Source organism: Pan troglodytes, chromosome 10, assembly GCF_028858775.2.
Source record: "Pan troglodytes isolate AG18354 chromosome 10, NHGRI_mPanTro3-v2.0_pri, whole genome shotgun sequence".
NCBI classification, from domain to species: Eukaryota; Metazoa; Chordata; class Mammalia; order Primates; family Hominidae; genus Pan; species Pan troglodytes.
Window position 1 is genome coordinate 7,011,064 of NC_072408.2, and position 24,266 is coordinate 7,035,329.

Sequence of the window (24,266 nt, forward strand, 5' to 3'; positions counted from 1 at the left end):
CAGGTGGGTGGATGAGTCACCCAGGCTGAGCCTGGCATGGGTCCTCATGCATCATAGGCTCTACAGGAGGAACTAGCCATTTACTGGAGCTCCATGGAGGAGCTTGACCAGACGGCCCAAACCCTCACTGGCCCCGAAGTCCCTGAGCAGCCGCGTGTGGTGTGGGAGAGGCTCCGGGAGCAGCTGCGGGCACTGCAGGAGTTGGCGGCCACATGGTGAGGACACCATAACCCCTCTCATCAGTGGGTACAGGAGGCCTAGCCACAGCTGACTGTTCCCATGCCATGGCCCAAAGTCAATCAGAACCCCAGGCTGTAGAGATGCATTGGGAGAAGGGTGTGTGTTGCTCACCTCTTTCCATAAATTCTTCAGTGAGGCCCCACAACTCCCTGCAGTCCATCTCCCCACGTCCACACCCTCCTCTGCCCCTACACCTGCACTGCTGTGTCTACTACTCCCTGAATCGTGAGCCGCAGGCTTGGACAGAGACCATGAGTAACTCCAGTTTTCAGACTGGCCCCTCTGGCTGGCCCGACTGGCCCCCAGGGGGGTGGGCAACTCACTTCTGGGGAACCACGGACTGTCAACACAGGGACCGGGAACTGGAGGGGACCCTGAGGCTGCACGAGTTCCTGAGGGAGGCCGAGGACCTGCAGGGCTGGCTGGCAAGCCAGAAGCAGGCAGCCAAAGGAGGGGAGAGCCTGGGGGAGGACCCCGAGCACGCCCTGGTGAGAAGAGGGCCAGGGTCAAGGAGGGTGCCCTGGGGAAGAGCCTATGGGGTGGGGAAGCTGGCTCTGGCGGGGCGGAGGAAGAAGGTGGCAGCAGAGCGGTGAGCCCTGGCTGAGGTGGGGCCTCCTGAGTGGAGCGGGCAGACGCCGTGGCTGTCCAACCCCACATCACCCAGTTGGGCACTGAGGTGCCTCAATTCCCAGGCTGCTTGACGCCTAACCAGCCGGGGGCTACCCTGTCACCCACTCCCCTCTTCTCAGCACCTCTGCACCAAGTTTGCAAAGTTTCAGCACCAAGTGGAGATGGGCAGCCAGCGGGTGGCCGCCTGCCGGCTGCTGGCAGAGAGCCTGCTAGAGCATGGGCACAGTGCTGGCCCCATGGTCCGTCAGAGGCAGCAAGATCTGCAGTGAGTGCCCAGCGGGCCAGGCCAGCATGGGGTTTGGGGGAAGGAGCTGGGCAGGCAGGGCCCAGAGTGGTAAGAGGGGATGGCATGCTGTGAGGGCCACGCTGGCCCTGGTTGCCCACAGGGCTCTGCAGGGGGCCTAGCTGCAGAGAAGCTGAGCCCGCCACAGGCTCTGGTCTGTGAAGGGAGGTGAGGCTGGGTGTGCAGGTCAGAGTCCTGCTCCCAGGATTGAGAGCAGGAGCTGTGGGAAGATGGTGGGGCCAGACATCAGGGCCTTCCCCTGAGCTACCCCAGCTCCTGTGCTCACTCGGGACAGCCCATGACTCGTGTGGTTCCTAGCTGTCCACTTGGCTGATTTGGATCCACTCCCAGCCTGTGAGCTTTGAGGCAAGGTCATGACTTGCTCATAACCCCTAGCCCAGAGCCTGGCCTGGCAGAAGCCTTAGGAGCTCAGCCAGTTGCAGAGTTAGCGAGGAACGGAGAGATGTGGCCTCTGCCCACAAAGCGTCTGTGATCATAACCTGGGTGACGCACTATGAGTCAAAGCACAGGTTGTAAGGAGTATCACAGCACAGATACCATGCAGTGCCGAGCATTACAGCAGCAAAGCACTGAATTCATGGTAAAGCTAGAAGACAGGCTCCCAGGAAGAAGGTGCGTAGGCAGGGCCACAGGCGGGAGAGGTTTTAAGAAGGAGGAGCTTTGGGCAAGTCCCGATACAACTCAGAGAGGAGCGGGCTGACCAGACCTAGCGGGAGGGAGGAATGAGACGGCCCGGCAGCTGATCCCCGGCTGGTCTTCCACACGCCGTGGGCAGGGCCGCCTGGTCGGAGCTGTGGGAGCTGACCCAGGCCCGAGGCCACGCGCTCCGAGACGCCGAGACCACCCTCAGAGTTCACAGAGATCTCTTGGAAGTCCTCACCCAGGTCCAGGTGTGAGCCGGAGGGGTGGCTAGAAGTGGATACACTCCAGGCTCAGTGCCCACCCTCCATCCCTCATCTCCTCGGCATTCTCCCTTCCTCAGGAGAAAGCCACGAGCCTCCCCAACAATGTGGCACGGGACCTGCGTGGGCTGGAGGCCCAGCTGAGAAGCCACCAGGGGCTGGAGCGAGAACTCGTGGGCACCGAGCGGCAGGTGAGCCCAGCTGGCTGCCTCTCCGACCCAGGCCCCTGCAGTCCCCTCAGGCTGGCCCGCCTGTTCCTCTAGATTTTCCACTCTCCCTCAGAGCCTCCCATGGGCCTACTGTGCATGGCAGGACGTGGCCCAAGGGGGCCAGAGTTCCCAGGCGAGGGATACATCTGCGAGATAATCAGGAGGACATGACCCTTGCCTCCCTGTTCCCTGCCCCTCCTGCAGCTGCAGGAACTGCTGGAGACTGCAGGCAGGGTGCAGAAGCTGTGTCCGGGGCCTCAGGCCCATGCGGTGCAGCAGAGGCAGCAAGCTGTGACGCAGGCGTGGGCAGTGCTGCAGCGACGCATGGAGCAGCGCAGGGCCCAGCTGGAGCGGGCACGCCTCCTGGCCCGCTTCCGCACGGCGGTGAGGGCTCCTGCCCCTTGGGTGGCGTGTGTGTGCATGTGTGTGTGCTGCACCATGCATGGGCATGCACGCATGAGGCCCTCCAGCTCCGGAGGGAGAACAAGCATGGACTCGGGTGGGAGAGCACGAGCACACGGGATGTCAGTCTGGCTGGTCAGGGGCTGAGCACATGGGCGTAGCAGTGACACCTTAGGGTCTGGGTCAGTGCCAGCAAGGTGAGTGGCAGGGCAGTCATTCAGCGTCCCAGCCAGGGCTGGGAGTAAGAACTGCCCAGGAAAGCTCATAACTGGAGACCCAGATGTTAGACAGTGACCTCTGGATCAGTCAGTATCTATTTAATATCTGTCTTCAGCTCCCTGCTGAAGCCACGGGTGGAGAGAGGAGGGCAATATAGAAGCTATGGACAGAGGAACTGCTGCCCTCATGGAGCCCTGCTTCCTGGGGAGATGAGCCCGAAACCCAGAGAATCAGACTGGGACAGTTGGTCCTGGCCATGGGATGTCCCCGGCATCCCAATGTCCTGGGACCTGGCAGACCAGGAGGCCCAAACTGACACTGCAAAAAGGCTTGAGTTTAGGGACCTAACTCTGCTGATTTGCTAGCAGTGTGAGCTTGAGCAAGGCACTTAACCCTGGGTTTGTCATGCACTTAGAGTTTACAAGACTCTTTGTGCCATTTACCCTTCCTTCCTCCGTGCAATGAGATATTTGGACAAGGGCCTGAAGTCCCTCCAGCACCAATCTTGTATAGTTGTACCCAAATCAGCAGAAGACTGTAAGGGTTAAATTAGTAATTCAGAGAACAAGGAGAGCAGTGCAATGTCAAATACCAGGGAAGGCTTTGCCAGGCAAAGGCGGCCAAGGGGCCTTTGAAGAGCAGGTGAACTTTCTTTCCCCATCAAGCAGTCTTGATGGGGCTGATCTTGCTAGCCGCCAGTCCTCTCATGGCCTCATCCAGGTGAGCTCTGTAGAGACGGGAAGGCAGGAGGAACAAAGGGCAGAGGTGTGTCGTGGTGAGGGTCTGGCTCATGTAGGGGGTTCGTGGTTCTGGGAGGATCGGGTTGGATGACAACGGAGAAACCAAGTGACAAAGGGCCACACATGCCTCACCCGAGGCCCTGACCCAGGTCGGCTTGGGCTGTGTGAGTGGACTCAGGTGGGCTGCAGTTGCCTCAGCACCTGGTTTCCTGCTGCCCAGCCCAGCCCTCACCCGGCTCTCCCTCCGTGTCCCCGGGATCAGGTGCGTGACTACGCCTCCTGGGCAGCCCGCATGCGCCAGGACCTGCAGGTGGAGGAGAGTTCGCAAGAGCCTAGCAGTGGCCCGCAGAAGCTCAGTGCCCACCAGTGGCTCCGGGCGGAGCTGGAGGCCCGGGAGAAGCTGTGGCAGCAGGCCACCCAGCTGGGCCAGCAGGCACTTCTTGCTGCAGGGACACCCACCAAGGAGGTGGGCCCCCTCCCCTGGTGCCCCCACATACCCTAGCTGACCAAGCTTGTGCCTGGCCACCTGGTGCCCCGTCCTACTGTGCCATGCTGGCCTCTCCTCAGGAGCTTCCCTCAGGATCCAGTCCTCACCTCACCCACACCACCCTCCCCAGCTGAGGCTCCTCATGTGTCCATCCCCAGGTCCAGGAAGAGCTTCGAGCCCTGCAGGACCAGCGGGACCAGGTGTATCAGGCCTGGGCACGGAAGCAAGAGAGGCTGCAGGCCGAGCAGCAGGAGCAGCTCTTCCTCAGAGAGTGCGGCCGCCTGGAGGAGATCCTCGTGCCCCAGGAGGCAGGTCCCCTCCCGCCCTCACACTCCGCTCAGCCTCCTGCTCCTCCTTTCCATTCCCCTCTCTGCTCAGTCCCTTTCCTCCCGCCTCTCTGGCTTTTTCTCTAATATGAGGCAGCTGTGCACAAGTCCTTCCAGGTGGCCATGGTGAAGTGCTGAGGCCCCTGAGCGTCCACTGACATCCCCAGCCCCTATCCCAGACTGAGCCCCGAGGAAGTTGGCCAGAGGCTGGTCATGCTCCCCACATGGTGCAGAGGTTGAGGTGTCGCAGCCTCCCAACCTGGACTCCCACTCCTCACAGCTCCATGCCAAGCTCAGTGGGCACTCCTAAGGCCCTGCCATACCCAGAGTGCCCATGGGCACAGACTGCAACTGGAGGGGCTGGCTGGCTGGAAGGCTTGGTGGCCTCTTTGACTTTTCTGTGGATCCAGGTCTCCCTGAAAACCAGTGCCTTGGGGAGCTCGGTGGAAGAGGTAGAGCAGTTGATTCGCAAGCACGAGGTCTTCCTGAAGGTTCTGACTGCCCAGGACAAGAAGGTAATGGAGTCAGGAGGCCTGGGCGTGGTCAGAATGTGGTGGTTGGGAGAGAGTCCTGAAGGGGGTCACGAGGCGCTTGGTGCGTTCCTGGAGGCAGTGCTGATGAGCCTGCGAGGCTGGGGGCCTGGTTGGGGTTGACTGAGCAAGTTGTACGTGTGGCTCAAGAAGAGGGCCCAGGGGGAGATGGGCCACACTGCAGAGACCCACACGGGGCATTCGGCTCTGTCCACACCGTGTGGTCCTTGGGGAGCAGACTGGTCTGGCTTGTGGCTGGGAGGATCAGACACCCCTCAGCCATATGGGGCTGAGGTAAGGGCTCCGGGGCCCTCAAAGAAAGGACTGTGAGCCCTGCAGGCCAGGCCCTGCCCCAGCCCAGGGTGGGAGAGCAGCAGCTGTGCCCCTGCCCCACAGGAGGCAGCCCTGCGTGAGCGACTGAAGACGCTCCGGCGTCCCCGGGTGCGGGACCGGCTTCCCATCCTGCTGCAGCGCCGGGTGAGAGTGAAGGAGCTGGCAGAGAGCCGGGGACACGCCCTGCATGCCTCCCTGCTGATGGCCAGCTTCACCCAGGCCGCAACCCAGGTCAGAGGGCACCCCCAGCCCAGGGCCTTCCACTGGAACCACACTCGACAGTTTTCAGCCGCCTTCATACCGCAACACTGTGAGGCGGAAACAGGTTCGGGGGTGGATGGCTTTCCCAGAGGCTGTGCTGGAGCCCAGAACATGGGATCTAAGCCCCTTTGCGTGGAGACCCCACCAGTGTCCCGAGCTGTAGCAGCGCCAGGGCAAGAGAGGTGGGGAAGGGAGCAGGGCAGCCCAGGGCCCCAGGAGTAGGGGCCACACCTCCAAAACGAGAGCCCACCCAAGGCCCTGCCCGGCTGCCTCCTGCAGCAACCTTCCGGAGCTGGAACCTTCAGGGCTCATTTACCAGGTGCTGCCCGCCCCACCCCTGAGGCCAGCCTCCTGGGAATGGCTGGGGGCTAGGCCTGTAGCGTCTGGGGCCTGAGGCTGCAGAACATTGCAGCATTCATGTCCCACCCCCACCAGGCTGAGGACTGGATCCAGGCGTGGGCCCAGCAGCTGAAGGAGCCGATCCCTCCTGGGGACCTGAGAGATAAGCTGAAGCCCCTGCTGAAACACCAGGCCTTTGAGGCTGAAGTCCAGGCCCATGAGGAGGTCATGACCTCTGTTGCCAAGGTAACAACAGGGCCCTCAGCCCCATGCCTGCCCCAAAGTGTGGCCCAGGGGCCATGTCAGTCTTAGGAGGAAGTGCAGCAGGCAAGATGTCCTGTGTCCCCTCTCTCCCTCCAGAAGGGAGAGGCTCTCCTGGCACAGAGTCACCCTCGAGCCGGAGAGCTCTCCCAGCGGCTGCAGGGCCTGCGGAAGCACTGGGAGGACCTGAGGCGGGCAATGGCCCTCAGGGGCCAGGAGCTGGAGGACAGGCGGAACTTCCTGGAGTTCCTGCAGAGAGTGGACCTTGCAGAGGCCTGGATCCAGGAGAAGGTGTAGCCCCAGCTGAGTGGGGGCTGAGAGATGGGGGGAGGAGCCCTCCCTTGACAGGAGGGATCCCCAGCAGCAGGTGCTAGGAGCCTGGGCTGGTGCTCAGAGCGCTCCCTCCCCACCCTCGGCCTTCACAGGAGGTGAAGATGAATGTTGGTGACCTGGGCCAGGACCTGGAGCACTGCCTGCAGCTCTGACGGTGGCTCTGCGAGTTCCGAGGAAACTCGGCCGGGGTAAGGGGGCCTTGCTGGGTAGAGGTTGGCCATGCATCCCGCACTGAAAATCCAACTGAGAGCAGGGAAAGAGTGTGGGCTGTAGAGCAGGGCGTGGGCACCATGCCTGCTCCTCCTATGCCCTCGGGCAGGCTCCCTCCTCTCACCCGCCTTCACTCCTTCCTCTTTAGAATGGGGGTAGCACCCACCTCAGAGGTAAGAGAGCACGTGTGTGATGGCAGGTACGTGAGTCTCTAGCTGTGATAAAACTGCATAGACCTATCCCCCACTGCCCCGCACAGATGCGTACTTGCAAAAACTAATAAAATCTGAATGAGGTCTGGTCTAGTTGGTAGTATTACACCAACGTCAGCTTTGTGGTTTTAATGTTATCATTATATAGGATGCTGTTGTAAGGGAAGCTGGGGAAGGGCACAGGGACCTCTCTGCAGGACTTTGGCAATTTCCTGGGCATCTATAATTATTTCAAAAAATCTTAAAAAGATAGGACATATGCCTGGATGTGGCAGATAATCAGCGCCCACCTTCAGTGTGACTATTTCGGTGTCTCAGTGTCTTCTCCTCACCCCACACCCGCCCCCTCACACATACACACACCAAACATCTATTTCTCTTATGTGGTATACAGGGGGAAAAAATGGCAAATGTATTGACAATCAGGTGTTAAAGACCAAATGTGCTAACCTTGTCCCTCGGTACATGTATGTATTACTTTTTAAGAGGCGGCAGTGTTTAAACCTAAGACATCCCTTGTTAATGGTGGAATTTCACAGACGCTGTGCCAGATACTGCAGTAGGAAGAGAGCTAGACTCTAAAGGAGCTGGGCTTGAATCCTGGCTCTGCCGCAAAGGAGCCAGGTTAGCCTCTGAGCTCTGCTCCGGCATCTATAAAAGGAGGGGAATGTCCTTCCCTGCCTACCTTGCATGAGGCACTTCATAGGAAAGTGCTTTGGAAATTTAAACAAGCTCTACAGATGCCAGAGGCAGGAGATCTGCAACCACACCCTGCGGTGGACCCCTCCCTGTGTACCTTTAAACCCCATCCAGTGTCCAAGCAGCACCAGCCTCAGCTCAGACGAGTCCTGGGGTGGGGACACCCAAACCCCAGGAAGCCAGAGCTCACTGTTCCATTCCACGACCTCCCTTTGCTTCTCTTCAACCAAGAAGCTGAATTTTCATTTTAAAAGTTTCTGTGGCTGGGCACAGTGGCTCACGCTTGTAATCCCAGCAGTTTGGGAGGCCAAGGCGGGCAGATCACTTGAGGTCAGGAGTTTGAGACAAGCCTGGCCAACATGGTGAAACCCCGTCTCTACGAAAAATACAAAACTTAGCCAGGCTTGGTGGCAGGCACCTGTAGTGCCAGCTACTCAGGAGGCTGAGGTAGGACAATCGCTTGGACCAGGGAGGTGGAGGTTGCAGTGAGCTGAGATTGTGCCACTACAACAACAGTGCAACAGAGGGAGACTAGGCAACAGAGGGAGACTCCGTCTCAAGAGTCTATGTTAGTGAGCATGTGCCCACTCTCCCCCTCCTACATGGTACCCAGTGCAGGGATCCCATTTTCTGGCCTTAGAGATGACTCTGGGGCTGCAGGCTCCAAGCTGATCTTGCTCACTTCACCTGGATGGGGTGACCTCAGGGACCTGCCGCAGTAGAGGAGGCAGGAGGCAGTTCTTCCCACTGCCCAAATATGCAGTTCCTCGTGCTCCGGGGCCCAGGCATGCTTCCAGTGCCTGCTGAGGTGGGAAGAAGGGGCTCTGTGTGGGGGGTGCCAATGCCCTCACCCATACCTCCCCTGCAGGACACAGTGGGTGATGCCTGCATCAGGAGCATCAGTGACTTGTCACTGCAGCTCAAGAACCGGGACCCTGAGGAAGTCAAGATCATCTGTCGGCGGCGAAGCCAGCTCAACAACAGGCCAGTCCCAGGCTGGGGAGAACCAAAGGGCCGGGAAGAGGGGTGGAAGGCCACCTCAGGCTCCACATGACACCACCACCCCTTGGCCAGGTGGGCGAGTTTCCATGGCAACCTGCTCCGGTACCAGCAGCAGCTCAAAGGGGCCTTGGAGATACACGTGTTGTCCCGAGAGCTGGACAATGTCACCAAGAGGATTCAGGAGAAGGTACGTGGTGGAAAGAGGTCCCGGTGGGGGCTGTGAGCAAATGCAGTCAGGGGAGGGGGCGCTGCCTAGAGTCTCCCATGCGTCTCCCCCCTCACTGGCCTCTCCTGTTCAGCTGGGTACTTGGAGGTGGGTCCCAGCAGTCTGCACCAGGGACATCTGATGGGCTGGCCCTCGGGATCAACTCAGGACCATAGAAGCACCCATTGCAAGCTCAGTGGGGGATTCCCTGTCTCCTTTCTCCCCCAGATCTGGTCCCCAGATACATGGCAGGTCCAGAGGCCAGAAAACACACTCTCTGTTTCCTCCCATCCCTGAGGAAGCCCAAACCCTCGTGAGGTTTGCCCTGGGACTGTGTACATAACCACAGAGCCCCGGGCTGGAATCTGGCAGAGTTAGAACCCAGTCTAGGAAGCCCTTGTGTGAAACAGGTGCTGCTGCCTGTGCTGGGCATGCCTGGCTGTTTCCTCCGCTGGCTTCTGCCCTCAAATGACTGCACAGGCCTGTCTGTCCATCCTTGCTCTATTTTCTTTCTCGCTCCTCAAGGGATGAGAGTTGAGTGAGACTGTACAGGGAAGCAGCACACACGTGAGGTTCTTCCCTCAGAGGAGACTCCAAATCCAGAGTTGCTCCTCAGAATCGTCCCCCTCACATAAGGAAGAGATCTCTGGCCCTCAAAGTCGGGGCCAGGAAATCACGCTGGGGACTTGCTGTGCACACAGAAGCCACTGGTTGGGCCCTTTGCCAGGAAGGAGGAGCCGAAGCAAAGGCCCAGCAGGTAACTGGCCGTGCCCCTCCTCCAGGAAGCCCTGATCCAGGCCCTGGACTGTGGGAAAGATCTGGAGAGCGTGCAGAGGCTGCTGCGGAAACACGAGGAGCTGGAGCAGGAAGTGCACCCCATCCAGGCCCAGGTGGAGGTTCGTAGCTGGCTGTAGAGCTGGGCCCAGGGCATCTCCTCAGTAGGACCCTGGGCACAAGTGGGGAGGAGGGGCTTTGGGATGCCAGGGTGGCCCAGAGCTCCCCTGCCCCAGCCTCTGAGCCCGGCTTCCCCCACAGTCCCTAGAGCGTGAAGTGGGCCGCCTCTGCCAAAGAAGCCCTGAGGCAGCCCACGGCCTCAGGCACAGGCAGCAGGAGGTGGCTGAGAGCTGGTGGCAGCTCCGGAGCAGGGCCCAGAAGCAGTATGAACCCGCAGGCCTTGCCCTTGCTGACCCATCCTCCAGCATCTCAGTCCCCACAGCTGCCCTCAGCCCCTGTGTTCCCCTAGGATTCCTTCTCCACCCTTCAAATAACTGTACTGTCCTCCCAGTAACTCCCAGCCCGTGGGCCCTCCTGTGGTTGAGGGGATTGAGGGACAGAAGACACCAGTGGGCATGGGGGAGAGGGGTTTGAAGGCCTGACGACTAGCTGATGAGCGCTGTGGGCAGGAGGGAGGCGCTGGATGCCTTGCACCAAGCTCAGAAACTCCAGGCAACGCTGCAGGAATTGCTGGTCAGTGCCCAGAGGCTGCGGGCTCAGATGGACACGAGCCCCTGTGGAAGCCCGGCGTATGTTAGAAGAGCATCAGGAGTGCAAGGTGAATGGGCAGCTGGCCCAAGCCTTTCCCAGGCTCTCAGCTCCGCCCTGCCCTCCCCTTCCTCTCATCTCCTTGCTCTTGGGCCTCCTGAGTGTCCCGCCCTGCCTATCTCCTCCAGCCTCCCACTCCTCGGCTGCTTCCCCACCTCTCTCCTGCCTGCTGGGCTGCTTCCAGCCCCCAGTGATCTGAGCCCAGTCCTGAGTTCCAGGCCGAGCTGGACTCCTGGACAGACAGCATCAGCCTGGCCCGAAGCACTGGGCAGCGACTGCTCACAGCGGGGCACCCCTTCAGCTCTGACATTCGCCAGGTGCTGGCTGGCTTAGAACAGGAGCTGAGCAGCCTGGAAGGGGCCTGGCAGGAGCATCAGCTACAGCTGCAGCAGGCCCTGGAGCTACAGGCAGGCACAGTCCCATCCCCAGCCTGCATCTTGCCCCCCTGAACAGGGCCTGCGCTGACCCCACAGCCTCTGGTCAAGGCTAAGACTGGAGGGGCTGCTGTGCCAGGGACTTCCCCACCACTCAGCACTCTTGCCTTCCAGGACCCTGGTTCCCTAACCTGTGCCACTGGAACAGTCACTCCAACTGCAGTGGCTGGACCCTCCACCGACTGTCTCTTGCCTTTTCCTTTGTTCTCAGCTGTTTCTGAGCTCAGTGGAGAAGATGGAACGTTGGCTTTGCAGCAAGGAAGACTCCCTAGCCAGTGAGGGTCTATGGGTAGGTGCCCAGCAGGAATGGGCAGGAGGGGGGAATTACAAGAGCAGCATTAGGGGTCAAACCAGCCAGTGCTGCCTGAGCTCCCCAGGCCAGGGATCCTCCCCTTCTGGGCCATCTCCCCACCCTGGGCCACATCCGTCACTGGGCAGTTACTTACCCGTCATCTAGAGCAGTTCCCATGCAGCTGTGGGCAGGCCCCACCGCGAACACCAAGGAGCTTCTAGAGTGCCTGTGTGGGCCTGACCCATTCTTGCCACCTCACCCCTGCCCTCCTCGCTTCCCAAATGCCTAGAGGTTGGCTTTTCCCGCCACTGCCCCAACCCTGAAGCAGACGAGTGTAACTTATAGGAGACCTCAGAGGATAACTGGGGACTAACATGGTCCTCCAGGGAGTGCAGAGGAGGGAGCTTTCACCTTACATGAAAAAGCTCTGTTTGCCTCAGAGATTCTGGCTCTTGATCCCTAATCCAAATGCCTCCCCTGGCTGGGAATCACTGTCCTAAAGCTGGAAACAGCCTTGAGGGATGTGAGGGATGTGTTTGGGCGGAGCAGCCACTCTGTGGATGAGCATTTGGTAGGATGGTTCTAGGTGGGAAGGCAGGTAGCCTGGGATGGGAGGGGGAGGCTCATGGACAGTATTGGGTTCCCCACTCCCACCAGGACCCCTTGGCCCCCATGGAGCCCCTTCTGTGGAAGCACAAGATGCTGGAGCGGGACCTGGAGGTGCAGGCGGGAAAGATCAGTGCTCTGGAGGCCACGGCCCGTGGCCTGCACCAGGGTGGGCACCCCGAGGCCCAGAGTGCCCTGGACAGGTGCCAGGCCATGCTTCTGAGGTAGTGGTGGCTCTGGGGTGAGGGGTGCTGTGGGCAGGCTGGCACAGGCATCTGGCATCCCGGTTCTTCCCTTCCCACCCTTCCACTACTTGGCCCAGGCTCACCAGCCTTGTCCAAGGACTGAGGTCAGATGCCGGGGGTCCCCACCACCCCTGGCCCTGCAATGTGTCTGCCTGTTATGGACATCAAACACCACGTGGAAAATCCCACTTCCTTCTTCATTCAGTTGAGATCAAAGGGAGTTTAAAGAGAGGCTTATGCTAGGAGACCAAGAGGAAATCATCTCACGAAACGGAAGGTCGCAGGGCACAGAGGTCAAGCATCGGCCTTCCAGGGTCACAGCCCTGAGTCCCTGTGCTGCCCACTAATGGCAGGACTCAGACAAGTTCCTCCTCACGGCAGCTGAGCCTCACATCCTGGGCTTTAACGGCTGTGATGAGGACGAAAGCACTGTGCTGGCCCCACAGGCAGGCTAGCAGAAGTCTTAACTCATCTAACTGAAGTTCAGACACAGATGCATGTGACCTGCATGGCCCATGAGACCCCAGCTCTGCAGGTTTTTTTCCCTGTAAAAGCTCATCAGGTTTGGCTGCTTCATGCAGCTCCTCAGACTTTTAGATCAAGGCAGGTACGGTCAAAAGCCAGATCCCAGACTGGTGGGGGCTTTTGTCCTTCTCAGAGAGCCAATCAGAGAGCCAACCAGCACCCACAAATGCCATGGCTCCTTGTGCTGGTGTCCTGGCAGTGGTCGGGGCCACCCCCTCTCCATTCTTGCAGGTGGACCACACCTGGGTACCTGTGGAGGTCTTTGAATTAACAGAATGCAAACTTTGCTTTGCTGGTCTCTGTCGCCACCCCCTCCCCCAGTCACCTTAGGTGGTTCCTGGCAGGCTCAGCTTCCCCCAGCACAGTGCCACCCTGACTTCTAGCCCCTGGCTTCTGCACTCCTGCAGGAGGCAGATCATCCCCCTGTGCTTGTGTCTGCCCCAGTTGCATCCTCTCATAAGGTCACACTGGATTAGGACCCACCCATATGACCTCATTTTCACTTAATTACCTCTTTTAAAGACGCTGTCTCCAAAAACACTTCTGGAGTTAGGCCTTCAACATAAGAACTCAGGGGTACAGGCTGGGTGCAGTAGTTCACGCCTGTAAACCCAGCACTTTGGGAGGCCGAGGTAGGTGGATCATTTGAGGTCAGGAGTTCAAGACCAGCCTGGCCAACATGGGGAAACCCTGCCTCTACTAAAAATACAAAATTTAGCTGGGCCTGGAGGTGTGAGCCTATAGTCCTACCTACTCGGGAGGCTGAGGCAGAAGAATTGCTTCAACCCGGGAGGTGGAGGTTGCAGTGAGCCGAGATTGTGCCACTGCACTCCAGCCTGGGTGACAGAGTGAGACTCTGTCTCAAAAACAAAAACAAACTTGGGGGTACAAAATCCGGCGCATAACAGACACAGAGGGGGAGTGCAATGTACCTTTATTCCAAAGGAAACTCCAGACTCGGAGTATATTCATACCCGAGAAAGCCTAGGCTGGACGGGCACCCCACCTGGCCCCGGGGGTGGCTCCAGGCCCATGAGCCTCTCCTCCTGGCAGGAAGGAGGCGCTCTTCAGGCAAGCCGGGACCCGCCGCCATCGCCTGGAGGAGCTCCGGCAGCTGCAGGCCTTCCTGCAGGACTCCCAGGAGGTTCGCCTCGCTTGGAGAGGGAGGCGGTCATGGGGGGGAAGGAGTCGACCCAGGGAAAGGCCACCCTTCCTCTGGGGTATCCCAGAGGTCAGGGGAAGGGGAAAGCCCTGGACAGCAGGCCTGTCCTCCCCACGTGCCCAGGTAGCTGCGTGGCTGAGGGAGAAGAACCTGGTGGCCCTGGAGGAGGGTTTGCTGGACACAGCCATGCTGCCAGCACAGTTACAGAAGCAGCAGAATTTCCAGGCGGAGCTGGACGTGAGCATGCACCAACAGCAGGAGCTGCAGCGGGTGAGGCCCTGCAGGCAGGAGGGTGGTGGGACAGCTCTCCAGGCAGAACACAGGACAGTGCCCCAGAGCTGGTGCTGAACCACAGTAACGGTGGCCAGCGTTATCCAGTACTTTCTGTGTGCAGGCACCTGGCTAAGCGGTTGTTTAGGCAGAAGTGTAGTGAGAAGAAGTTGCTTTCCGGCGGTGGGGGGGGCGGGCACCCTCTCCAAAAATGGCACCTTTTCAGTAATTTTAAAGATAACATTTTGATGTGAACAGGACATAGCCACCAGTCCTGTGAGCGAAGGAGTCAAAACATAGCCACTTTGAGACAGGGTCTTGCTCTGTCACCCAGCTGGAGTGCAGTGGCAAGATCTCAGCTCACTGCAACCTCCGCCTCCCAGGCTCAAGTGATCTTCCCAGCTCAGCCTCCCAAGTAGCTGGGATCACAGGCCCACACCACTACATCCAGCTACTTTTTTGTATTTTTGGTAGAGATGGGGTTTTGCCATGTTGTCCAGGCTGGTGTCAAACTCCTGAGCTCAGGCGATCCACCTGCCTCAGCCTCCCAAAGTGCTGGGATTACAGGAATGAGCCACTGTGCCCAGCATAGCACTTTTTAAAACATTCTCTTTTCCACCTGCAAAGGCAGGTCCTGACCCCAGGCTGGCTCCCTCTGATATAAATCACCCTGCTAAGTATTTTATATGACTTATCTCATTGAAACAAAATAACCATTATTTTCTCTATGATACGGATGAGGAAAATGAGGCTTAGGTAAAGAAAGTTGCTCAAGATCATGCAGCTGGACCACAGGGACTCTGAAGCTCTAGTGCTGGTGGTCAGAGTCAACACAAGTGCCCTGGTACCGGCAGTCCTGAGTCCACAAGGTGTGTTTCATGTTGTGGCTGCAGGAGGGACAGAGGCTGCTGCAGGGGGGCCACCCAGCCTCGGAGGCCATCCAGGAGCGACTGGAGGAGCTGGGAGCACTCTGGGGTGAGCTGCAAGACAACTCCCAGAAGAAGGTGGCCAAGCTCCAGAAGGCCTGTGAGGTGAGGTTGTGCAGGCCGAGGGGTGGCTGGCCAGGCTCCAGGCCACTCCCCTCCTGCCTACCTCACTTTCTACCCTAGGCCCTGCATCTGCGGCGGAGCATGGAGGAACTGGAGAACTGGCTGGAGCCCATCGAGGTTGAGCTGAGAGCCCCCACTGTGGGCCAGGCCCTGCCTGGGGTGGGCGAACTCCTGGGCACACAGAGGGAGCTGGAGGCAGCAGTGGACAAGAAGGCCAGGCAGGCTGAGGCACTGCTGGGCCAGGCCCAGGCCTTTGTGAGGGAAGGCCACTGCCTTGCCCAAGATGTGGAAGAGCAGGCCCGGCGGCTGCTTCAGAGGTAGATCCACCCGTGCCCTCAGCTTCTCTTCCCTGCCTTCCTGGAGGGACCCCCACCCCTGCCCTCTTAACTGATGTCTTCTCACTTTCTCCCCTTGCCCATGGTGAGGGCCACAGCTGGGTCATCTGTGTCACCAGGTATCCCTAATACTGACACCCTGGTCCCTGCCTCCCTTGGTCCCACCCTCCACCGCTGCAGGTTCAAGAGCCTGAGGGAGCCCCTGCAGGAGCGCAGGACGGCCCTGGAGGCCCGGAGCCTCCTCTTGAAGTTCTTCAGGGACGCCGACGAGGAAATGGCCTGGGTGCAGGAGAAGCTGCCTCTGGCCGCTGCCCAGGACTATGGCCAGAGCCTGAGTGCGGTGCGGCACCTGCAGGAGCAGCACCAGGTGTGGGCCCACCCGGGGAGGGCCGGCCTCGCACGTGAGCAGGGCTTCTCAGCCAAGGAAATGGCACTCTCTGTGGCCCAGCCAGGAACTCTCTGCCTGTGGGGGCTTTGGGGATGCCCTGGATTCTTTGGGAGTCATGGGGACAGGGAACTCCTTGGGGACAAGTTAGTGGGGTCCCGTGAAACTTCAAGCACAACTGTGGGAGTCCCCCAAGGGTCAGCAACATCCGCATCCTCCTGCCTCCTCCCCCACAGAACCTGGAGAGTGAGATGAGCAGCCACGAGGCTCTGACCCGGGTGGTGCTGGGCACTGGGCACAAGCTGGTGCAGGCTGGGCACTTTGCCGCCCACGAGGTGGCCGCCCGGGTGCAGCAGCTGGAGAAGGCCATGGCCCACCTGCGGGCAGAGGCGGTGCGGAGGCGGCTTCTGCTGCAGCAGGCTCAGGAGGCCCAGCAGTTTCTGACTGAGGTGAGGGGAGTGATGGGCAGGGCACAGCAGGCAGGCCTGGAACACAGGGCGAGTGTGGCCGGGAGGTCACTCCGGGGCTCCTGGCCTGGGCACCTTTCGTCTCCTCCACTCAGTGGTCTCCTGCCCCCAAGGGCTTCCTTCCACATGTTTCCCAGAACACAGCTGCTGGCTGGGTTGGCTTTTGTCTTTTTTCCCTCTAGATCAGTGGTTCTCAACCAGGGCTTTACATGAGAATCACCTGGAACCTTCACTCGGACAATTATACCTCAATTACTTCACGATGGTGAATACAATTGTAAAGGAAGAAAAACTTAAGTAAATAGGCTAAAAAATGAAAGGGAGAAACACTGCAAGGAATATTTGCTAAAACTTGGTTTTAAGTGACAAAATCTATGCCTATGAACCAAGAATAAAATGTCTATTTTGCATGGAAAAAAACAATCACCTGGACCCTTTACAAAACACTGCCGCTCTGGCTGTGTTCCGGACCAGATGAGGCTGCTTAGGAGTGGGGCCAGGCCGAGGGAGCATGACAGCTCCCAGGTGATTCCCCTGTGCAGCCAGGCTGAGAATCGTGGCTGTAAATCCTGAGCCCTGGAGGGTGCCCCGGGAAAACGGATCTCCACTCTGTCACCCCCAGCTCCTGGAGGCGGGATCCTGGCTGGCTGAGCGGGGCCATGCCCTGGACAGCGAGGACATGGGCCACAGTGCTGAAGCCACACAGGCCCTTCTGCAGCGGCTGGAGGCCACCAAGAGAGACCTGGAAGCGTTCAGCCCACGCATCGAGCAGCTGCAGCAGACAGCAGCACTCCTGGAGAGCAGGAAGAACCCAGAAAGGTGGGCGGAAGCCACACCATCCAGGAAGGAGCAGAGAGAAGCCCCCTACAGAGATGGCAGGAGACTGCTCCAGCCTGGAAAGGAAGGGCTGCAGTCCAGACTGTCGCTCTCTTCCCACAGCCCCAAGGTGCTAGCCCAGCTGCAGGCAGTTCAGGAGGCCCACGCAGAGCTGCTGCGGAGGGCGGAGGCCAGGGGGCACGGCCTGCAGGAGCAGCTGCAGCTACACCAGCTGGAGCGAGAGACCCTGCTCCTCGACGCCTGACTGACCACCAAGGCGGCCACCGCCGAGTCCCAGGACTACAGGCAGGACCTGGAGGGTGTCAAGGTGAGTTACTCCTGAGCAAACCTCACAGGGAGTGGGCAGAGGCTGAGGAAGGCCTGCCTTGGGATGAAAGGGTTGCTGGGGAGTCAGCAGAAAGGAGCCTGGAGAGGGTGTCCTAGGGAGGATCCCGATGGTTCCAGAACCTGGGCTGAGGGATTTCAGAGCCATCAGAGTCTGCTGAGCTCTTCATGAGCTTTGAGAGCTCATGATACCATCTCGAGTGACCCTGCTGGGCCTCATACCTTTGCAGGTGCTGGAAGAGAAGTCTGATGCTTTCAGAAAGGAAGTTCAGAGCCTGGGCCAGGCCAAGGTGTATGCCCTGAGGAAGTTGGCAGGCACCCTGGAGCGGGGTGCACCCAGGCGCTATCCCCACATCCAAGTCCAGAGGAGCTGCATTGAGGCCGCTTGGGAGAGGTTGGACCAAGCAATAAAAGCCCGCACAGAGGTAGGTGATCACAGGCCGGGCCAAGCTAAGGGGTGTCAGAGTCTTCAAAAAATCCCTCTAAGCCTTCCTTACCACAGGCTTTGGTTCCAACAAGACACACACCCTGCTGGCCTCAAGTGAATGCGCCTTCTCCCTCACCTGCTCAGCTTTCTTCCAGGAATTGGCTGCAGCCCAGGACATTCCATCTCTGTAGGTCCTGGGCTGGGGCTGCCTCCTGAGCTGACCCGGTCCCCCAGCCCCATGAGAGGCACTGCAGGTGGTACTGCCAGGGCCAGCCAGATCCCCGAGAACCGGCCTGCTCCCTCACGTGGACCCAACACCTTGCGTCTGCCTTTCCCTGAGATGCACGAGGCCCTCTCCTCTCCCCACCCCCTGGCCTGCCGCAGACTCATATCATCACGTTCACTGAGGGCTGCAGCATGGAGGATGGTTTCTGTACCTGGGGACACATCAAGCCCCATGGTCCTCCTTGTTCAAAAGGAGGTGGCCCAGAAGGCCATGTCTCCAGGGAGAAAGGAATCCTGGGAGCAGAGAACAGCCCTGAGCAGGTCCTTTCTCCTCTCCCAGAACTTGGCTGCAGCCCATGAGGTCCACAGCTTTCAGCAGGCAGCAGCTGAGCTCCAGGGAAGGATGCAGAAGACGGCCCTGATGAAGGGAGAGGACGGAGGCCATAGCCTGTCATCTGTGCGGACCCTGCAGCAACAGCACAGGCACCTGGAGGTGAGGCCCACGCCCTGCAGCCTGCCTGTCTGAGCCCCTGCCCGAAGGCGGTGGCTGAGGGGACCTATCTCAGCCCTCCCACCCCAGCCTGCTTCAGCCTCTTCTCCAGAAACCCAGATCCTTCCCCGAGGGGCCCTAGGACTTGGCCCAGCTTGTGCAGCAGAGTGGAGGTGGTTCCTCAGAGAGGCCTGGTGCTCCTGAATGCAGAGCACGCGTCGGCTCAGTTGGGGGACTGAGGCCTGATCTCATGCTCTGGTTGCAGAGAGAGCTGGAAGCTATGGAGAAGGAGGTGGCATGGGTACAGACGGAGGCCTGCCGACTGGGCCAGCTACATCCTGCAGCTCCGGGGGGCCTGGCCAAGGTGCAGGAGGCCTGGGCCACCCTGCAGGCGAAGGCCCAGGAGCGAGGCCAGTGGCTGGCGCAGGCTGCACAGGGCCATGCCTTCCTCAGGCGCTGCCAGGAACTGCTGTAGGTGTCCTACCTCAGCTGCCGGCTCAGCTCTACCCTGTGGGGTGGGGGTATCCTGGCTCTTGGGGGAGCTGGACCCTCCCTCCCCTGCTCCCCAGCCAGCCCTGACAACAGCTCCCTTCCCTGCCCCACAGAGCATGGGCACAGGAGAGGCAGGAGCTGGCGTCCTCCGAGGAGCTGGCTGAGGACTTGGCGGGGGCTGAGCAGCTCCTTGGGCAGCATGAAGAGCTGGAGCAAGAAATCAGGGAGTGCCGCCTTCAAGCCCAGGACCTGCGGCAGGAAGGACAGCAGCTGGTGAACAACAGCCACTTCATGTCTGCGGAGGTGTGAACTCAGAGGGTGGGCCTGGGGTTGGGCTGGGGATACAGCCTGATTGCCCAGGGACTCAGGGCCCCTCACAGGCATGGAAACCAGCGGGAAAGGAAGGCTGGGCGCAGGCAGGGAGAGAGGCTGGGAAGGGGCAGGTGCGGGTCTCACAGCCTTCCCTCTGCACTTCCATTAACACTTGGCTCTCCAGCCCTGCCCTGCCCATGGTGGGAGCCCTACCCAAGCTGTCACCCATAGCAGCCCCTCCCCACCAGGTGACAGAGTGCCTGCAGGAGCTGGAAGGGCGGCTGCAGGAGCTGGAGGAGGCTTGGGCCCTGCGCTGGCAACGCTGTGCCGAGAGCTGGGGCCTGCAGAAGCTTTGGCAGAGGCTGGAGCAGGCTGAGGCCTGGCTGGCCTGCCGGGAGGGCCTCCTGCTGAAGCCCGACTATGGGGTGAGTGGGGGTCCTGCCCCTTAGCTGGCTACCAGGCTCTGGGCCCCCCCTAAGCTGGGCCTCACCTGAACATGCTTCTCCCCAGCACTCAGTGTCAGATGTGGAGTTGCTGCTGCACAGACACCAGGACTTAGAAAAGCTGCTGGCAGCCCAGGAAGAGAAGTTTGCCCAAATGCAGAAGACAGAGGTGACGACTGCCTCGGCTAGGGTCTGAGGGCTGGTGGGGGAACAGTCCCTCTCAGCCTGCAAGTCAGTGTCTCCCAGGGCACTGAGCCCTCACCCGGCCCTGCCTTACCTGCTCCTTTCCCTGGCCAGCTGCGGTGGTGGGAGAGGCACCATTGTGGACTGGGTGTGAGCCTCCAGAGCCAAAGCTGAAAGAGCTAGTGATGGGGAGGCAGGCCCCCTCTGACCGGGAGGGCTGGGGGAGGTGAGGTAGATGGGAACCCGAGGTGTGGCTGGTCTCCCTGACCTGGCCCACCTTGCCCACTCCCCAAGATGGAACAGGAGCTCCTGCTGCAGCCACAGGAGCTGAAGCCCGGGAGAGCTGGCAGCTTGCTGACATCCTTTCAGTGGAGGCCCTCTGGACACCAGGGGCTAGGAGCACAGCTGGCTGAGATGAGGGACCCCCAGGCAGGTGTCCCCATGGGGCTGCAGGCACCCCCGCCGTGGTCTCCCTGGAGCATGCAGTGGGGCTGGGGCTGTGGGGGTGAGGGCCCACACCCTGGAGCCAGTGCTGGGAGCCCGGGTACAGGAGCTGAAGGTCATTAGAAATAAAGATGGCTGTCTACAGCCATACCACCCTGAACATGCCCGATCTCATCTGATCTTAGAAGCTAAGCAGGGTCAGGCCTGGTTAGTACTTGGATGGGAGGAATAGAGAGAGCCGGGGGCAGTGGGTGCCTTGCCCACCTTCCTGAGGGTGCTGGTCCTGACATTTCTGGGCCCCATCTTGCATTTTCAGGATGCAAAGGGTACCCCCACCATGGAGGGGTCTTTGGAGTTCAAGCAGCACCTGCTGCCTGGCGGGAGGCAGGTGAGTGCCTGGAGATTCCTTCTCCAGGCAGCTCCCCACTTGCAGCAGCACTTGAGTGGCTCGAAGAGCCATCTGGGCCTGGCACCCTTGTACTGTGAACTTGGGCAGATGCCACCCCCCACCATGCTGTCCAGGCAGTTTGGCTCCTTGGGACCCTTCCCAGCTTCTGCCACCGCCCCCACCTACCCACCCCCCCAGGAGGTGCTGGGATTCCTCCTCCCCACCTGCTCTTCCCCTTCTGCTTGGTTTCCCATCAGAGCCCCTCTGTGGCTTCCCTTTCCCCATTGGGACTTTGGTCCAATCCACCGCTTTTCCTGGGAAGCTCCAGACACACGGTGAGGCGTGGACAGGCCCTAGCTCTGGCTTCCTGCGTGTGGCTCATGCGACCTTCCCGCCTCCTCTCCACAGCCTAGCTCGAGCTCCTGGGACAGCTGCCGCGGGACCTTGCAGGGCAGCTCTCTGAGCCTGTTCCTGGATGAGAGGATGGCAGCGGAGGTACCAGGCGGGGTAGGGGAGTTGCAGACATCACGGTGCTGGGAAACAAGGCAGAGGGGCCCCAGGACAGAGGGACCCCACAGGGAAAAGCTGAGATGGCCGCAGTGACCCCTGCCTCTCATCTCTCCTCAGAAAGTAGCTTCCATAGCCCTCCTTGACCTCACGGGAGCCCGGTGTGAGAGGCTGCGGGGCCGCCATGGCAGGAAACACACATTCTCCTTAAGGTGAGCGGAGAGACATGGACTCCGGCATCACCCCCAGCAGCCACCTGGCTCAGCGGGGGCTGGAGGCGTGGGGGTCCCCAAAGGGACAGTGGAGTTTGACCTGTGACTGTGTGGGTGCCAGGCTGACCAGTGGGGCAGAGATCCTGTTTGCAGCATCGTCCGAAGAGCAGGCTGAGTGCTGGTGGCGAGCCCTGGGCAGCACTGCAGGTGGGCTTCAGGGGAAGGATGCGGGGAGGGCGGCCGACTCCCTGGGCCCCAAGCTCCTGGGCCCCTAGTGTTTTATGCATCCTAGGGAGGTTTCACAGTTAGCATCTCTAACCTCCAAGAAGTGGGACTTACTGTTTTTTCTCAAAGAATTTAGGTCCTGGAGAGGTTACGCAACTTGCCCAAGATCACACAGCTAATTAGCAGAGATGGGGCCAGTTTTGAACCCCCAGCTGTGTCCTGGTCCTGTTCTGCCCCTTTTGAGATCTGCCACTCAGACTGCCCCAAGCCCTTCCTGCCACAATCCTCATGGACTGTGTTCCTCCAAGGGCTTTCCAGGCTCTGTTCTGTCTGATCTGGGTGCTTCTCTAACCTCCTAGTCCTCAGACAACTTTGAATGTCACCACCCTCGAGTTGTTTTGCAGACAGTAAGCAAGCCAGGTTCTACTTGGAGGAATATATAGAGACAACCCTTTGGACTTTCTTCCGTGGTCAGCGTGCTCTGCTGAGGCTCCGTGTGGACAGTGTGTTCAGGGAATGTGTCTGGGATCCTAGCTCTGTCGCTGGTTCCCCTGGACTCTCCTCCCAGGAGTCTGTCTTCCCAGAAGCCCAAAGGGATCTTGAGTTGTTCGACATTCCAGAATCCCCCACCTCCTAAGAAAGGCTCAGCCTTTCTTAACTCACTTGTGAGGAGTTTCCTAAGAGGCAGGACGCATGGGGGAAAAACCTGCCCACAAGTGCTCAGCCTGCCCCACACCCCCACGTGGGAAGGGCCTGGCATGGCCAGGCTGCCTAAGGCTGTGCTGAGCCTCCAGAAGCTGGAGGAAGGAGCAGCCAGACCTGGCGCCTGCAGATGGTCTGGGCCAGGCTAACAGTGGTTATTCCCTTGCTCTGCAGCCCGGAGTCTGAGCCCAGAACTCAAAGCCAAACCTGTCAGCTCTCTGAATGAGTGCACGACCAAGGATGCCCGGCCTGGATGTCTACTCAGGTGGGACACCTGGGTGGGGGAAGCAGGGCGGGGAGCCCTGGGCTTCAGTGGCTGGCAGGCACTGTCCTCTGAAGCCTGAGGTTCTGGGCGTCAGAATTACTCTGTCGAGCTGTAGGGAAATGCTATTGGAACCCTCAGCTGCCCCTGCCCACTCTCAGCTGAGAGGAATCCAGGCCACAAAGCCCAGATTTCCACAGACTCGACAGTGGTCCCCTCCCAGGGCTCACTCCATGCTCTGGTGTGGGGTCCCTGTAGACGAAGCTGCCCAGGCTCCCTGTGCCCTTCCTGCTCAGCTGCTTGTGGGAGGAGCAGCCAGGTTTCCCTCTGCCCAGTGCTGAGAGCCTGCCTGGGTTTGTTTCCCATGCACTCCTCACTTTCCTCCCTCCTCTCCCCTCTCCAAGGCACAGCACATTGGCAGGACGGCCAGACCCTGCCCCACCCTTGTTCCAACCCGTTCTCTACCTGGTCCTCCCCTGCTTTCCCCAATCCCCACTCCATGGCAATGGAGAGGGCCAGCACGTCCCGGCCTGCAGGCCAGGGAGGAGATGCGAAGGTGGATGTGCGGGGGCAGGAGGCTCTTACCTGGCTCCTCAGTCCCTCCTTGTAGATCCCAGCATCATTTCGATGCTCAACCCCCCTCACCCACATGTCCTTCCCTTCCAAACCAGAGGGCTTCAGGCTCTCCAGGGGGAGGGGACACCTGAGGTTAGGTGAAAGTGGAGGAGGGACTGGAGACAGGCAAATCCTCCGTGCATGGGCCCCATGCCAGGATGTGCCTAGACGTGCACACGCATATACAGCCGTGTGCCTGGAGGGCTCATACCATGAGGGGTGGCAGCCACGGCTGTGGTCTCCAGTGTAACCATCTGCTCCCAGTCCTGCAGAGCCCAATATATGATTTAGATGATGTGTTGCTGACGGGACAGGCCTTGTCCTGGACACAGTGGCTCCTGAGGCTACCAGGACAGCCACTTTTTCTGCTGTCTCTAACCCAGGGCTGGGGCCGCTGGGCCAGCTGACAGACGTCGAGTTGGGTTATGAAAGTCGAGGCAATTCCCACCCACTCACCCGTCACTGTGGTCGCTGCCGCAGCACCTGTCAGCTCTGGAATCCACTCCCACGCTTATTCTAGGAGGCTGGCTGGTCCAGGGGAGGGCAGGGGCACCAGTGTTTGTTTGTTTGGAGAAGATTCTGGGGTGGCCATACCCTACTAAATTCATTCCGTTTTCCCAACAGGTCTGATCCCTGAGGTGAACCCCAGTGCAACACCAAACTTCAGGGGCACAAGCGAGGACACATCTAAGGGACCAGAATGAGACTCAGCTACAGGCAAAAGGGCTCCTTCCCGTGGCTGCTTCAACCCAGTTCCCCAGGCCCAGCTTCTGGAATAGACAGTTCCTTCTGGTTAGATGGGTCCTACCATGTGGTAGGAAACAGCCATTGCCTGGCCTCCCCCTGCATTGCTGTCTGGATGAAGAGGAGACGTGTTATGGCAGAGCAGGTGGGCAAGGCCAGGGCTACCCCAGGCCCATGTGGCCTCCTCCTTGCCTGGAAGGGGTGACTCTGAGCACAGGTAGACGCAGATGTGTGCAGAGAATGTGCTCTTCGGAGGAAGAACACTGATGAGCGAGCTC

The 24,266-nt window shown here is 59.8% G+C and overlaps 1 protein-coding gene across 1 annotated transcript; it reads left to right on the forward strand.

Moving 5' to 3' along the window:
* Positions 1-491: 491 nt before the first annotated feature.
* Positions 492-24,204, forward strand: LOC107969093 (spectrin beta chain, non-erythrocytic 5-like). The gene is given in 42 exon segments (XM_063785364.1): positions 492-728; positions 990-1,135; positions 1,929-2,064; positions 2,157-2,267; positions 2,490-2,669; positions 3,909-4,112; positions 4,292-4,441; positions 4,870-4,974; positions 5,386-5,553; positions 6,019-6,168; positions 6,283-6,474; positions 6,609-6,704; positions 8,506-8,621; positions 8,712-8,826; positions 9,627-9,740; positions 9,880-10,001; positions 10,248-10,349; positions 10,351-10,396; positions 10,605-10,793; positions 11,032-11,109; positions 11,770-11,942; positions 13,542-13,632; positions 13,774-13,920; positions 14,814-14,951; positions 15,030-15,286; positions 15,485-15,671; positions 15,926-16,138; positions 16,779-16,975; positions 17,096-17,300; positions 17,548-17,742; positions 18,310-18,462; positions 18,725-18,930; positions 19,065-19,254; positions 19,512-19,688; positions 19,774-19,875; positions 20,184-20,318; positions 20,650-20,721; positions 21,130-21,216; positions 21,349-21,440; positions 21,562-21,647; positions 22,542-22,632; positions 23,869-24,204. Coding segments are annotated over 42 exon segments (5,964 nt in total). The 3' UTR covers positions 23,882-24,204.
* The last annotated feature ends 62 nt before the right edge of the window (positions 24,205-24,266 follow it).